General features: G+C 48.9%; 1 protein-coding gene across 1 annotated transcript in view; it reads right to left on the bottom strand.

Annotated features, from left to right (window-relative positions):
* LOC139250906 (B-cell scaffold protein with ankyrin repeats-like) overlaps window positions 1–16,971 on the bottom strand; it is a 310,021-nt gene that overhangs the window by 146,469 nt on the left and 146,581 nt on the right. Inside the window, exon 8 of the mRNA XM_070873141.1 lies at window positions 5,871–6,070. Within this exon, the coding sequence (XP_070729242.1) occupies window positions 5,871–6,070 (200 nt within the window). The remainder of the gene's footprint in view (window positions 1–5,870; window positions 6,071–16,971) is intronic.

Here is a 16,971-nt window from a genome sequence, read left to right as displayed (position 1 = left end):
TTGATGTTTATTCTTAAACCAAAGTTCTGACGACTAGCAGATTACCTGGAGTCACACACAGGCCACGGCACACAGAAAGCCTGGTATTTATATAGCGCCTTTCACCACCTCAGGACCTTCCAAAGCGCTTTACAGCCAATGAAGTACTTTTGGAGGGTAGTCACTGTTGTAATGTGGGAAATGCAGCAGCCAATTTGTGCACAGCAAGCTCCCACACACAGCAATGTGATAATGGTCAGATAATCTGTTTTAGTGATGTTGTTTGCGGGATAAATACATTGCTCCCTTAGTACTGCCCCTCCGACAGTGCGGGGCTCCCTCAGTACTGCCCCTCCGACAGTGCAGCACTCCCTCAGTACTACCCCTCTGACAGTGCGGCGCTCCCTCAGTACTGCCCCTCCGACAGTGCGGCGCCCCCTCAGTACTGCCCCTCCGACAGTGCGGTGCTCCCTCAGTACTGCCCCTCCGACAGTGCGGCGCTCCCTCAGTACTGCCCCTCTGACAGTGCGGCGCCCCCTCAGTACTGCCCCTCCGACAGTGCGGTGCTCCCTCAGTACTGCCCCTCCGACAGTGCAGCGCTCCCTCAGTACTGCCCCTCTGACAGTGCGGCGCTCCCTCAGTACTGCCCCTCCGTCATTGCAGTGCTCCCTCAGTACTGCCCCTCCGTCAGTGCAGTGTTCCCTCAGTACTGCCCCTCCGTCAGTGCAGTGATCCCTCAGTACTGCCCCTCCGTCATTGCAGTGCTCCCTCAGTACTGCCCCTCCGTCATTGCAGTGCTCCCTCAGTACTGCCCCTCCGTCAGTGCAGTGCTCCCTCAGTACTGCCCCTCCGTCAGTGCAGTGCTCCCTCAGTACTGCCCCTCCGACAGTGCAGTGCTCCCTCAGTACTGCCCCTCCGACAGTGCGGCACTCCCTCAGTACTGCCCCTCCGTCAGTGCAGTGCTCCCTCAGTACTGCCCCTCCGACAGTGCGGCACTCCCTCAGTACTGCCCCTCCGACAGTGCGGCACTCCCTCAGTACTGCCCCTCCGACAGTGCGGCGCTCTCTCAGTACTGCCCCTCCGACAGTGCGGCACTCCCTCAGTACTGCCCCTCCGACAGTGCGGCACTCCCTCAGTACTGCCCCTCCGACAGTGCGGTGCTCCCTCAGTACTGCCCCTCCGACAGTGCGGCGCTCCCTCAGTACTGCCCCTCCGACAGTGCGGCGCTCCCTCAGTACTGCCCCTCCGACAGTGCGGCGCTCCCTCAGTACTGCCCCTCCGACAGTGCGGCACTCCCTCAGTACTGCCCCTCCGACATTGCGGCCCTCCCTCAGTACTGCCCCTCCGACAGTGCGGCACTCCCTCAATACTGCCCCTCCGACAGTGCGGCACTCCCTCAGTACTGCCCCTCCGACATTGCGGCACTCCCTCAGTACTGCACTGAAGTGTCAACCTGGATTATGAGATCATGGGGCCAAAATTGCCCCTCTCCTAAAGGTCTGTAGCCCCCGCAAATCGGCGGCCACGGTGCTGGGTGGAGAGGCCGCCGATGTTTGGTGCAATGGCCGCTGCTGGTCCGATTGCCCTCCCGAGGTTCGCCAGCGCTGCCCAGACCCCTCCCCCACCCACCGCTCTGCTGTGATTCGTGGTAAGTGCATCATCACTGTGCGGCTCGCCGATCTAACCACAACCTCCCTCCCCTCGGGAAATCTCCGGCCCGCCCGGCGGGGCCAAACCCTGTTTTTCCCCGGTGGCCCAGTGAGGCTGCGGCCTTCAGCAACATCGGTGCGGCTCACGTTAAAGGGACGGGCGCATTGCCGCAGCCGTCATGTTGTTTTTTGTCGGCCGACTGCCAGGTCGGGCCGCCAATTGTATCCCCCCCCTCGTGTACTCATGGCCCCCCCCCCCGGTATCCCCCCCCTTCGTGTACACACTGCCCCGTATCCCCCCCTCGTGTACTCATGGCACCCCCCCCCCCGGTATCCCCCCCCTCGTGTACTCATGGCCCCCCCCCCCCCGGTATACCCCCCCCCTCATGTACACACCGCCCCGTATCCCCCCCTCGTGTACTCATGGCCCCCCCCCCCCGGTATCCCCCCCCTCATGTACTCATGGCCCCCCCCCCGGTATCCCCTACCCCCTCATGTACACACCGCCCCGTATCCCCCCTCATGTACTCATGGCACCCCCTCCCCCCGGTATCCCCCCCTCGTGTACTCATGGCCCCCCCCCCCCCCGGTATCACCTCCCTCATGTATCGCTTCGGGTGGGGGGCAATTTCTACCCCCAAGTCTCTGGCGTGGGACTTGAACCCATGACCTTCTGAGTGAAGAGCCCTTACGACAGTGACAACACAAGGACACAGAGGCACTTAATGGGCTGTGAGGCGGTTTGGAGTTTCAGTCCTGAGGCTGTGAGAAGTGCGATAGAATCGCAAGCCGTGATCTATCCAGTGTTAGCTACTGCTGGATAAAACAAATAAAGCTGCCATTGATGTCACCTTGCCAGAGAAAGCTCTGGGGAAATGGCGGGTCCAATTGTCGCCGTGGACAATGCCTGACTACCACAAGCTCTGTGTCCCAGTGATAGAATATTGTCACCGTGTGCGATAGGCTGCAGCAAAATTGTTACCTCCTCCCACAGTTCCATCGTTAAGATTGCTGGAATGCGACGAATTATTCTACAATACATCCTATCCTTCATATCATGGAGACCGGCCCCTGGCTGCATCCTCCACAAGGTTACAGCCAGAACAGCACAGGAGTTACAATCTGCACGTCGAGATTATTTATAAACCACAAACTGTCCGTATCACAGCCCCAGTAAAGGGCAACAATGGGAAAACAGCAGGTTCAATAGTGACTGAAGAGAGAATAGTTACCTGGTGAAGATGGTGCAGGGGATCACCATGCCTGTAAGTCTGGCCAAAGAGCAGGGAGGAGAACAGAAACTTGCATTTATATAGCACCTTTACTGTTATGTCTTTAGATGCTCCGATGATGACTCCACGAGGCGATGTATTGCACTTAAACTGTAGTGACCTTAGTCCATTTAATGTAACTCCAGAGTGAGGATCACACCTGGTGGCCTGCCTTTTATACTAGGCCAGGCACACCTGTACAGGTAACCTACAAGTCTCCCACTGCAGTGCCCTCTGGTGGCACACCTTAATGACCATACAGCTGGTGTACAAGTTTCCCATAGTACAGCCCTCTGGTGGCACATCATATGTAATAGTACAAGCAGTAAACATGTCTGGATACATGACATTTACCATCGTAAAACATCCCAAGGCGCCTCACATGAGCAATTATCAGACAAACTTTGATACCGAGCAACATGAGGAGATTTTAAGACAGGTGACCAAAAGCTTGGCCAAAGAGGTCGGTGTTAAGGAGCGTATTAAAGGAGCAGAGTCAGGTGGAGAGGTTTAGGGAGGGAGTTTCAGGGGCCCAGGCAGCTGAAGGCACGGCCACCAATGGTGGAGTGATTATAATCAAGGATGCTCAGGAGGGCAGAATTAGAGGAGCGCAGACATCTCGGGGGGTTGTGGGGCTGGAGGAGATTACAGAGATAGGGAGAGGCGAGGGCCATGGAGGGATTTGAAAACAAGAATTAGAATTTTGAAATTGAGGTGTTGCTTAAACGGGAGCCAATATAGGTCAGTGAGCACAGGGGGTGATGGGTGAGCGGGACTCGGTGCAAGTTAGATTCAGTTTGGTTGGAGCAGTTTAGGAGGCCACAGACAGGGAGGCTGGAGTGAGAATGAGGAAGGGGAGTAAGATCTTTCAGTATTGACCTAATTTCAGAATAGTCAGCTGTAATAATTTAAGGTAGAGACTGGAGAGAGCACCTCATTGTCTATAAAAGTGCTCTCCTGATTGCTCTGTCAGTTATGATGAAAGTTCAGAAGCTCGTTAACCTTTCACAGATGCAGCAAACTTCAAACATCTCCTGTTTTATTTTGTATCCCCAGCAGACTTCACCTGAACAACTCTGGTACAGTTCTGGTCGCCGTATTATAGAAAGGACGTGTTTGCACTAGAGAGGATGCAGAGGAGATTTACTAGGATGCTGCCTGGAATGGAGAATCTTAGTTATGAGGACAGATTGGATAGGCTGGGTTTGTTCTCATTGGAACAGAGGAGGTTGAGAGGAGACCTCATCGAGGTGTACAAAATATTGAGGGACCTGGACATAGTGGATAGTAACGGTCTATTGCCATTGGTGGAGGGGTCTATTACGAGGGGGCACAGTTTTAAGGTGGTTGGTAGAAGGTTTAGAGGGGATTTGAGGGGGGCTTTTTTACGCAGAAGGTTGTGGGGATCTGGAACTCGCTGCCTGGAAGAGTGGTGGATGCAGAAACTCTCACCACTTTTAAGAGATGGTTGGATGGGCACTTAAAGTGCAGTAACCTGCAGGGTTACAGACCTAGAGCTGGTAATTGGGATTAGACTGGATACCTTTTGTTGGACGGAGCAGATATAATGGTAAATACTGCGGGGAATCGAATATGGCCAGGGTGATCTCCTGGACTAGTGTCGATCGCCTGGAATTTTCCCAGATTTTTTTCCCTAAATGGGCCTGGGTTTTTATCTGGTTTTTGCCTCTCCCAGGAGATCCCATGGCTCCGGTTGGGGTGGAGTGTAGAATGTTTCAGTATAAGGGATGTCGCAGTTGTGTGAGGCGGACTGGTTGGGCTGGGTGCTCTTTGCCTTTCCGCCATTGTTCATAGGTTTATATCTAACCTTCAGGGCTGCTGACCGAGGGCCGTACGGCTCTTTGTCGGCCGGTGCAGACACGATGGGCCGGAATGGCCTCCTTCTGCGCTGTAAATTTCTATGTTTCTATGTTTCTAACTCCCACGTTCCCAGAGTTTTCCACACGACCGGGCACGTTCCTGGAAACCAGCCCATGGTCTGCAGAGTTTCTGATGATTGAGGATCAGTGAAGTCTTCATCGTGCCCTAGGAAGGCTCTGACTTACCAGCAACATAGGAATTAGGGGCACTCGGTCCCTCGAGCCTGCTCCGCCACATGGCCCCTCGAGTCTGCTCCACCGCATGGCCCCTCGAGCCTGCTCCACCCCATGGCCCCTCGAGTCTGCTCCGCCCCATGGTCCCTCGAGCTTGCTCCGCCCCATGGCCCCACGAGCCTGCTCCGCCCCATGGCCCCTCGAGCCTGCTCCGCCCCATGGTCCCTCGAGCTTGCTCCGCCCCATGGCCCCACGAGCCTGCTCCGCCCCATGGCCCCTCGAGCCCACTCCACCACGCGGCCCCTCGAGCCTGCTCCGCCATTCAATATGATCATGGCTGATCTTCGACCTCAACTCCACTTTCCCGCCCGATCCCCATATCCCTGGATTCCCCTAGATCTAAAAATCTATCGATCTCAGCCTTGAATATACTCAAAGACTGAGCCTCCACAGCCCTCTGGGGCAGAGAATTCCAAAGATTCACCACCCTCTGAGTGAAGAAATTCCTCCTCATCTCAGTCCTAAATGGCCAACCCCTTATCCTGAGACTGTGACCCCTGGTTCTAGACTCCCCAGCCCGGGGGAAACATCCTCCCTGCATCTACCCTGTCAATCCCCCTCAGAATCTTCTGTTTCAATAAAATCACCTCTCATTCTTCTAAACTCCACAATGTACAGATCCAACCTGCTCAATCCTGCTGTTGGCCCATCAGCAAACATCCTGGCTTCTCCGCGATGCCAGGGTAATGGAGGGGGATATTGGCCTGCTCTGCGCCTCCCGTTAGCACCAGCGGGGGGCGGTAGCGGGGCGCTAAGGGGGTTCCCGCGATTTCTAGCTCTTTGCACTTGCTGACTTTTGTTACATCGCATGACTTTTGGCACAGGGTCAAGGGGCAGACGACACTGCAGGAACTCACTGTGAATCTGTCAAACAGCTGCCCGACGTGCTGTGACCTGTTCTTCGCGGCGAGATCCCGGGGGCTTTCCCCGTACGTGTTGAGGGCGGCCGAGGCCTGGGCGGCTCCGGGACATTCCAGAAGCAGCGAGGTGAGTTTCTCGAGTCCGTACTTGGCCGCGAAATGGAGCAGCGTTGGAAACTCGTGGTTGTGACACCGACCTAGACAAGAGGAGAAAGTGAACAAACGTCAGTTCAGAGGGACGGTAAATGAACTGCGATAGGTGAGCGCACTGGGTCCGTGCAGCAGAGCTGGTCTCCAGTCGTCCTGGTTAACCCTTGCCCCTGGACCAAGACCTCGCTCTGTCAAGCCCGTGTGGTGGCTGGAGTGCAACGGTCACCCCACGTTAAAAAAATCCACGCACAGGTATCTTCCACCCTTCAGGATCTAGTTCGGGATCTGGAATATCAGGTCCTTCATTGAAACACCTGTGAACTCGTGTGGAAGCAAGTCATCCTCATTCGAGGGACCGCCAATGATGACGATGAAATGAACATTATGGTTCATTTTTCAAGTGAAGGTTACCAGTCCTGGACACACTCAGAGAACCTCTGACCACTCTGAGTGATGTCGGTCTACCCCGTACAGCTAAAGGGGCTGAAATTCAGCTGCACCCCATTTGGGGGCAGTAATCGGGGCGAGGCGGGACTTCCTGTGCTCGGCAGCGTAATCGGGGTTACCATCCCCCGAGAGGAAGTGCAATGCAATGTCGCGCACTCACTTCCTCTGGGGGGCGGGACCGGGAGGGCGCTAAGCGCGGGAATTGTACAGCACCGCGTGGGAGCAGAGGGCCGTCCCCTTCTGTTAAAGGGGACGGCACGCTGTGAGCTCTGCGATGGGGGGGGGGGGGGGGAGGGGGCGAGGGACCGCCATATCTCCACCGGGAGCCGTGGCTGCAACCAGGCAGCGTGGACCCCGCGGATTCCGCAAGGCAAGGCCGCGAGCGGTAAAGTCGGCCATTGAGATAAGATAGCGCCGCGCACCCCCCCCCCCCGTTTAATTATCGCCCCGCGAGCGGAGTGCAGCCCGGTGCACGACCCGCGAGGCTGGCGAGGCTATCGCCCGCGGCAAGGCTCACGTGGCACTCCCGAAGTTCCGCTCCGGGGCAAAACGGGGTCACTGCGCGTGGCGATGACGACATGATCGTTGGCACAGTGTCCCAGGGCGTTGTGGGCACGGGCGGGGTGCTGCCCGCTTGCGCCTCTGCCAACTCCCGTGGAAATTAGCCCCGCGTCTTGGCCGAGAAATTGTTAGCGCCCCCGGTGCGACTTTCTCCCCCAGAGTCCCCGATAATCACAGCTCTGTCACTACAGCAAACCTGTCTACATTACCTCCAAATATCACCCTTCATTTCTTTCCCACTATTTGGTGGTCTATAATAGACTCCCAAAATGGTAATAGATCTTTTATAGTATTTCTTAATTCTGCCTCGATAGATTCTGTCTGAACACCACTGTCCATCAAAACCTCCCTTTCATTAATTTCACTGCCCCTGTTCATCATTTCTCCCGTATCTCTCTCCAGGAAGAGATTTAGCGGAGAATATTATGTTCCCGATCTTGGCCTGGCTGGAGCTTAGTTCTTTGCCTTGAATAGAACATCTTCTTCCTGTTCTAACAGCAGCTGCAACTCATCAACTTTATATACAGCCGTCCACAGCACAGAAACAGGCCATTGGGCCCAACCAGGCCATGCCGGCGTTAATGCTCCACTCGAGCCTCCTCCCGTCTTTCCTCATCTCACCCCATCACCATATCCCTCTATTCCCTTCTCCCACATGTGTTTATCCAACTTCCCCTTAAATACATCGATACTATTCACCTCAACCCCTCCCTGTGGCAGCGAGTTCCACATTCTCACCGCTCTCTGGGTAAAGAAGTTTAATTCCCCATTGGGTTTATTAGTGACTGTCTGATATTGGTGGCCCCTAGTTCTGGTCTTCCCCACAGGGGGAAACATCTTCTCTGTGTCTGTTGGCTGTGCTCTGCAGCGATGTACCTAGATATTTTCAGACAGAGTTAGGAGTTGGCAGGTCATTGAATTATTTTACAGTGTCATCAAATTTCAATCTAATAATGTTAAGTACCAGCTGTCACAGTTCCTCCAGTCGCTTCTCTATCCTGGATTTTAGTAATTACAAAAATTACCCATCTCATGGGCTTAGTGAGAAGGTTATTTAGTTTGATTAATGTGAGGCCAAATATTAAGAGAAGATATTTGCTGATAAAATCCAAGTGAGCAAGTTGCTTCATAAATTGAAACCATAAGCACAACAGAGCACGTTATAAAGAAGGTGATGTCACAGCATGCTCACTAAATTGCAAACGGGAGACACAAAACCATAAACTGATGTCAAAGGTGTTCCTCTCACATTCATCGACTGATACAGCACATTCGGCTCACCGTGTCTGTGCCAACTCTGTGACAGAATGATCCAATTACAACATGCTGCGGTGCAGAGGGACCTGGGGGTCCTTGTGCATGAATCCCAAAAAGTTAGTTTGCAGGTGCAGCAGGTAATCAGGAAGGCGAATGGAATGTTGGCCTTCATTGCAAGAGGGATGGAGTACAAAAGCAGGGAGGTCCTGCTGCAACTGTACAGGGTATTGGTGAGGCCACACCTGGAGTACTGCGTGCAGTTTTGGTCACCTTACTTAAGGAAGGATATACTGGCTTTGGAGGGGGTACAGAGACGATTCACTAGGCTGATTCCGGAGATGAGGGGGTTACCTTATGATGATAGATTGAGTAGACTGGGTCTTTACTCGTTGGAGTTCAGAAGGATGAGGGGTGATCTTATAGAAACATTTAAAATAATGAAAGGGATAGACAAGATAGAGGCAGAGAGGTTGTTTCCACTGGTCGGGGAGACTAGAACTAGGGGGCACAGCCGCAAAATACGGGGGAGCCAATTTAAAACCGAGTTGAGAAGGAATTTCTTCTCCCAGAGGGTTGTGAATCTGTGGAATTCTCTGCCCAAAGAAGCAGTTGAGGCTAGCTCATTGAATGTATTCAAATCACAGATAGATAATTTTTTAACCAATAAGGGAATTAAGGGTTATGGGGAGCGGGCGGGTAAGTGGAGCTGAGTCCACGGCCAGATCAGCCATGATCTTTTTGAATGGCAGAGCAGGCTCGAGGGGCTAGATGGCCTACTCTTGTTCCTAATTCTTATGTTCTTATGTTCAGTCCTAAATTCTCTAGAGTTTAGAAGAATGAGAGGGGATCTCATTGAAACATACAAGATTCTGAGGGGGATTGACAGGGTAGATGCAGGGAGGATGTTTCCCCCGGGCTGGGGAGTCTAGAACCAGGGGTCACAGTCTCAGGATAAGGGGTCGGCCATTTAGGACTGAGATGAGGAGGAATTTCTTCACTCAGAGGGTGGTGAATCTTTGGAATTCTCTGCCCCAGAGGGCTGTGGAGGCTCAGTCTTTGAGTATATTCAAGGCTAAGATCGATAGATTTTTGGACTCTCGGAGAATCGAGGGATATGGGGATCGGGCGGGAAAGTGGAGTTGAGGTCGAAGATCAGCCGTGATCTTATTGAATGGCAGAGCAGGCTCGAGGGGCCGAATGGCCGACTCCTGCTCCTAATTCTTATCTTCCTTACCCCATCCACTCCTTGCAGAAGCTCATATTCGATGAGTGTCGGGGTTTATCCTCTGCCTGCGGGCAGTAACAGGTCTCAGACCAGGTCTGATCAAGAGCTGGTGCAGCAAAATGAGATGAATAACCTGCTCTGTAATAGATCCTCATCACCTCCGCTGAAAGGTGGCTTCCTCGCCCAGGAGTGTGTCACAAACTCCTGCAGGATCAGGTATCAGGACAGACTGGGAAACTGGGAGACTTACCCGGTGCTCCATCAATGCCTCCCTACAACAACAACAACAACAACTTGCAATTATATAGCGTCTTTAATGTAGTAAAACGTCCCGAGGTGCTTCACAGGAGCATAATCAGTTCAAATTCAACTCCGAGCCACAAAATGAGATATTCTGACAGGTGACCAAAAACTGGGTCAAAGAAGTATGTTTTAAGGAGCATCTTAAAGGAGGAAAGAGAGGTAGAGAGGCAGAGCGGTTTAGGGAGGGAGTTCCAGAGCTTGGGGCCCAGGCAGCTGAAGGCACGGCCACCGATGGTGGAGCGATTATAATCAGGGATGCTCAGGAGGGCAGAATTAGAGGAATGCAGATATCTCGGGGCTGGAGGAGGTTACAGAGATAGGGAGGGATGAGGGCCATGGAGGGATTGGAACACAAGGATAGTTTTAATTTATTTCAAAGAAGAGCAGGGGAGTTATCCCCAGTGCCTTGGGGCCAATATTTATCCCTCAACCAATGTCACTGAAACAGATTATCTGGTCATTATCTCATTGCTGTGTGTGGGAGCTTGCTGTGCGCAAGTTGGCTGCCGCGTTTCTCACAATACAACAATGATTACACTCCAAAAAGTACTTCATTGGCTGCAAAGCGCTTTGAGACTTCCGGTGATCGTGAAAGGCGCTATATAAATCCTGAGGAGCGTAATCCTTGCAGAATATTGTCTGCGGCTGTGCGGTGAAAAAAATCTAATTGATAAAATTGAATTTGCATGACAACGCCTGCTTCACAATCTCACAGCCTGTAGGCTCACTTCATTGTTGTTAAGTTTTATAACTTAAAAATTAATGATTTGGGGTAAAAGTGCCATTCAAAGTAGATGATCGCTTAGCAACAAAATGAACAGGCTTGGATGCAGGTACCAAGAACCATTTAGCCCCCTGATATGTGGAGCAGCTGAATGTAGTGTTCCCCACACCATAATAATGAACAATGCAAAGGGTAAGCTCTCATTTGCTTCCACATCATTCATGTGGTTTCCAATTGTGGGGCTGAAGGGAATGGCAGGAACTGCAGCCTCTGTGCTTATTGTCCTGTGTCAGTCAGACTACGCCACCAGCATTGAGCATTAAAAATGATAAATTCAATTTATTTTTTCAAGGCCTCTCCGATAAGGATAAGATATTAAATTAGAAAGACATCCAAGTGGCTGTACAAAAAAATAAGAATATTGTAATGTATTTGCTTCATGGGTTCTTTGCTTAAGAATTCATAGCAACACATTGCTATTAAGAACTAGTTGGTTTATTAGCAAAGGTTTAACGACCACACCACACATTACCAGTTCATCCACCGGGCTCACAATCGCCTGCCCCATCGTGGATCCCCCGAACCCAACTGGCTGGGGTTTTATTGAGTATGTGAGCATCACATGACTGGCTAAGCCACTCACAACTCAACAGCTCTACGAACCTGTGAGCATCCTCACTGGTGCCTACATTATTATAGCTATTACATGGCTGAAAGAGGGACAGGTATGGCAGCTCAACATTCCTGGTTACAGGCTTTTCAGACTGGATAGAGAGGTGGGTAAACATAGAAACATAGAAAATAGGTGCAGGAGTAGGCCATTCAGCCCTTCCAGGCCTGCACCACCATTCACTATGATCATGGCCGATCATGCAACTTCAGTACCCCATTCCTGCTTTCTCTCCATACCCCTTGATCCCTTTAGCTATAAGAGCCAGATATAAAAAAGGAGGGGAGGTCGCAATATTGATTAAAGAAACAATTATAGCTGCGAGAAAGGATGATATGTTAGAGGGGTCATCAAATGACGCCATATGGGTTGAATTAAAGTACAAAAAAGGGGCGATCACACTGCTGGGAGTGTACAATAGACCCCCAAGCAGTCAGCGGGAGATAGAAGAATATAAGAACATAAGAAATAAGAGCAGGAGTCAGCCATTTAGCCCCTCGAGCCTGCTCTGCCATTCAATAAGATCATGGCTGATCTGATCATAGACTCAGCTCCACTTCCCCGCCCGCTCCCCATAACCCTTCACTCCCGTATCTCTGAAAAATCTGTCTATCTCCGCCTTAAATATATTCAATGTCCCAGCCTCCACAGCTCTCTGGGACAGAGAATTCCACAGATTTACAACCCTCAGAGAGAAGAAATTCCTCCTCATCTCAGTTTTAAATAGGCGACCCCTTATTCTGAGACTATGTCCCCTAGTTTTAGTTTCCCCTATGAGTGGAAATATCCTCTCTGCATCCACCTTGTCGAGCACTCTCATAATTTTATAAGTTTCAATAAGATCACCTCTCATTCTTCTGAACTCCAATGAGTATAGGCCCAACCTACTCAACCTATCTTCATAAGTCAATCCCCTCATCTCCGGAATCAACCGAGTGAACCTTCTCTGAATAGCCTTCAATGCAAGTATATCCTTCCTTAAATACAGAGACCAAAACTGTACGCAGTACTCCAAGTGTGGCCTCACCAATACCCTGTACAGTTGTAGCAGGACTTCTCTGCTTTTATACTCCATCCCCTTTGCAATAAAGGCCAACAATCCATTGGCCTTCCTGATCACTTATTGTACCTGCATACTAACTGTTTGTGTTTCATGCACAAGGACCCCCAGGTCCCTCGGTACTGCGGCACTTTGCAATTTTTCTCCATTTAAATTATAATTTATAATTTGCTTTTCTATTTTTTCTGCCAAAGTGGATAACCTCACAATTGCTCATATTATATTCTATCTGCCAGATGTTTGCCCACTCACCGAGCCTGTCTATATCCCTTTGCAGATTTTTTGAGTGCCGTAATCTACCGGGCTACGGACCACGAGTTGGAAAGTGGGATTAGGCTGGATAGTGTAATGTCTGTAAGCTTGTAATGTTTGTAGCGCCACACTGTGGATGTGGACGTATTGTGTACTGCAAGTGCAGGTTAATAATAAACAGAACTAGGCAGGTTTCCGGAGACTTCCGAGAGAGCTGACTGCCTTGTTAGGAAACTGTGTGTGCTGTGCTCTGTGAAGATATCACATTTGGCGACTGAGGTGGGATTTTTTCGATGATTTAAAGTTTAAATTTTGTTGGGGAAGGATTCAGCCAGCCGACAGAGAGACTTTGGAAGTTTCTGTCTTTGGAAAAAAGCTACAAAAATCCGAGGTAAAATACAGCACACGGTGTGAACAGCTAGGGATTAAAATGGCAGTACCCACAGGTGTATTGGGACATTTGGGGGAATATAGACACGACCGGGAACATTTTAAAGCGTATGTGGATCGGCTAGAAATGTATTGCACTGCAAATAACATAATCGAAGTTCCAGACAATGCAGTCCAGAACCGGGCTGTGTTGGAATATAAGAAAGGGATCTTCTTATCAGTGGCAGGTCCGACATTGTACGAAACGCTTGTAAATCTGCTTGTGCCTGATGAGCCAAAGGACACAACGCTTAAAGAGATTTTAACGAAGGTGGAGCAGCAATATAACCCCAAACCGTTAGAAATTGCTGAAAGCTATCGTTTCAGGATTCGGAATCAAAAGGCTGATGGAAGTATCAGTGATTACATCGTAGCTTTAAAAAAGCTATCGACGCACTGTAATTTTGGAAACTTTCAAAACCGAGCATTATGGGATCGTTTTGTTTGTGGGGTGAAAAATGATGTGATCAGAAGGAAGTTATTGATGACGGATGACTTGACGTTTGAGATTGCTTGTCAGACAGCGAGGTCAATGAGCATGGCCGAACAATATTCCCGAGAATTAAATAATGATTACGGTCATCAGTCAACCGAGGTAAATCACCTGCAGGTTCAAAGTAAAAGGCGGTGGGGGCCCAAAGTCTCAGAAACTGGAAATTCTAACAGAGCGTCGAAGTCATGCTCTAGGTGCCTGGGACAACACATTGCTCAAAGTTGTCCACACGTGAAGGCAGAGTGTTTCTTCTGCAGAAAGACTGGGCATCTTGCAAAGGCATGCCGACTGAAGGGTAAACCAGCTTCCAAAGCTATGAGTCCAGCGTTCAAAGCTATGAGTAGAAATCCAAAGAGACTACATAGCATGGAAGAACAACAACAGGACGAGGAGATGTTAGAGTTACACGTCATCAGGAGCACGAGGTTAACGGACAGCGATTCGGAAAGCATCAAAATCAACATAGATGTTGCGGGATTCAAGATACCAATGGAAATTGACATGGGTGCATCCATGAGTGTAGTACCGGAGTCACTGTATCTCGACAAATTGCGTGATTTTCAACTGGAGAAATCCAAGATAGAGCTGCGAGGCTGCTCAGGAGAGAAAATTCCTGTGGTAGGTCGTATCACCGTACCGGTGAAATATAAAGATCAATTTCAGAACTTGCCTCTAATAGTAGTGAAAGGAGACAAGTCTGCCTTACTAGGAATAAATTGGTTGAGCTCAGTAAAGCTGGATTGGAGTAAGATTTTCTGTGTGGAAGCGAGATTTTCATCAACGGATGAGGTTATCAAGAAGTATCCGAAGGTGTCCTGTGAAACGGGCAGTCCGATCCAAGGCTTCAAGGTGAGTGTCAAGCTACAGAAGGACGCTAGATCGGTTTACCACAAGCCACGTTCTGTACCATATGCACTCAAGGAGAAAGTTGAGCAAGAGCTAAAAAGACTAGAGACTGAGAACATTATTTGTAAGATAGATCGATGTAATTGGGCTACACCCATTGTTGTTGTACCTAAGTCTGATGGTAAGGTAAGATTGTGTGGTGATTATAAAGTAACCGTAAACCAGGTTCTAGAGGGTAATGTCCCCAATACATTGCTGAATATAGAAGATTTGTTCACAACACTGACAGGTGATCAGATCTTATCAAAACTGGACCTTACGAATGCCTACTTACAGCTTGAACTAGATGAGGAGTCCAAGTCATGTTTGATTATAAATACTCATCTAGGCCTATATCAATTTAATAGGCTACCGTTTGGAGTGTCTTCTGCCCCTGCCATATTCCAAGGGGTGATGAACCAGATTTTGCAAGGTATTGAAGGGGTAGTATGTTACTTGGATGACATACTAATTTCAGCACCAAATAGGCAAATTCATAATAACATATTGAATGAAGTCCTCAAATGGCTAGAGAAGCACAGAGTACGAGTGTCTGCTCGTAAGTGTGAGTTATTTAAAAACTCAGTGGAGTACTTAGGGTACAGAGTAGACAAAGATGGTTTACATCCAACCATGGAAAAATTGGATGCAATCAGAAATGCACTCACTCCCAGGAATGTCACTGAACTTCGTTCATTCTTGGGCCTTTTGAACTATTATGGGAAGTTCCTACCAAATTTGTTTACAGTATTACATCCACTGAATGAACTTTTGTAAAAACAGGTCCATTGGAAGTGGTCAAAAGAATGCAATACAGCATTCAAGGAGTGTAAAAGCAAATTGGTAGAGCACCATGATAGTTCACTATGACGTATCTAAGGAGATTAAGCTAGCATGTGATGCCTCTCCGTATGGAGTTCGGGCAGTAATCTCTCATGTATCACGTAGTGGGGAGGAGAGACCAATTGCTTTTGCTTCACGCACTCTCAGTGCCAGTGAGAGTAATTATGCGCAAATTGAAAGGGAAGCTTTAGCATTAATTTTTGGGGTCAAGAAGTTTCACAAATACTTGTATGGTCATAAGTTTACCATCACTCCGGACCATAAGCCCCTTACAGCAATCCTCCATCCAAAGTCCCCAGTTCCAACATTAGCTGCAGCCCGAATGCAGAGATGGGTTTTGATTTTGTCAGCATATACATATGATATTGAATACAGACAATCAGCTGATCACAGTAATGCTGATGCAATGTCTAGATTGCCTTCCCCATCACAAGTTACACCCGATAGGGAAGAAGTGTTTTATTTTTCATACATTGATGAACTGCCAGTCACAGTTGAAGAGATTGGTAGAGCAACCAAACGTGACCCAGTGATGTCAAAGGTGTATGAGTATATTGCAAATGGATGGCCAAACCAGAAGACAGACAAAGATACACATCCATTCTTCATTCATTGGAATGAATTATCGGTCGATAAAGATTGTATCATGTGGGGTGCAAGAGTGGTTATAGCAAATAAATTCAGGTCCAAATTATTAGGAAACCTCCATGACCAGCACCCGGGAATGTTCTTGATCAAGAGTTTTGCACGCAGTTATTTATGATGGCCAGGTCTTGATAAAGATATAGAGTACATCGTGAGTCAGTGTACGACATGACAATCGGTAAGCAAGCAACCACCACCAGTACCATTACAGGCATGGAAATGGCCTCCCAGGGTGTGGCAAAGGCTACATATTGATTTTGCTGAGTTAGAAGGACAGCAATTGTTCATTGTGATTGATAGTCATTCGAAGTGGGTTGAGGTGTTTCCAACGTGGAAAATAACAACAAGTAAAACATTGGACATTTTACGAAAATTATTTTCTGCATTTGGCTTCCCTGAAGAAATTGTTTCGGATAATGGACCACAATTTTGTTCAGAAGAATTTGCACAATTCACGAGCAAAAATGGTGTGAAACATACCAAGGTTCCACCATACCATCCTGCTTCGAATGGTGCAGCAGAGCACACTGTACAAATTGTAAAACGTGCTCTCATAAAACAAATGTTAGATCCAAATCCAAGGAAACGACAGTTGTCATTGGATCACAAATTGGCTAATTTTTTGATTACATATCGAAATACTCCTTATACAACTACTGGTAGAACACCAGCAGAGTTGTTTCTCAAACGACAGCCACAAACCAGATTCTCGTTGTTAAAGCCAAATTTGGCACAGTCCGTAGAAGAGACATAATTAAGACAAAAAGAGAATCACGATAGAGGTAGAGTAAAAGAGAGAAGTGTGAAATTAAACCAGAAGGCGAGAGTGAAGAACCATCACCATAAATGGTTAAAGTGGTTACCAGGAAGAGTGGTGAAGATATGTGGTCCTCGCACATATTTGGTAAAGATGTTTGATAATGGACAGGTTAGGTTTGTTCATATTGATCATATTTTACCTACAAACATGGAAGGAGATGAAGGTGGGAATGATTCAATTATTTCTGACTCATCAGATAGTTTTGATACACCAGTAGCAAATCCTAAATCCAATGTACTGGAAACAAATCCAGGAGAGAATCAGAATGAAAGTCTGAGTCCGAGTCAGGAAAACAAAGAGCCTGAAGTTAGAGCGAGTTCAAATGAAAATCAAG

The sequence above is a fragment of the Pristiophorus japonicus genome, chromosome 2, assembly GCF_044704955.1.
Source record: "Pristiophorus japonicus isolate sPriJap1 chromosome 2, sPriJap1.hap1, whole genome shotgun sequence".
In the NCBI taxonomy this organism is placed as follows: Eukaryota; Metazoa; Chordata; class Chondrichthyes; family Pristiophoridae; genus Pristiophorus; species Pristiophorus japonicus.
The sequence above is the reverse complement of the archived record's forward strand: the minus strand, read 5'-3'. Positions and strand labels throughout refer to the sequence as shown.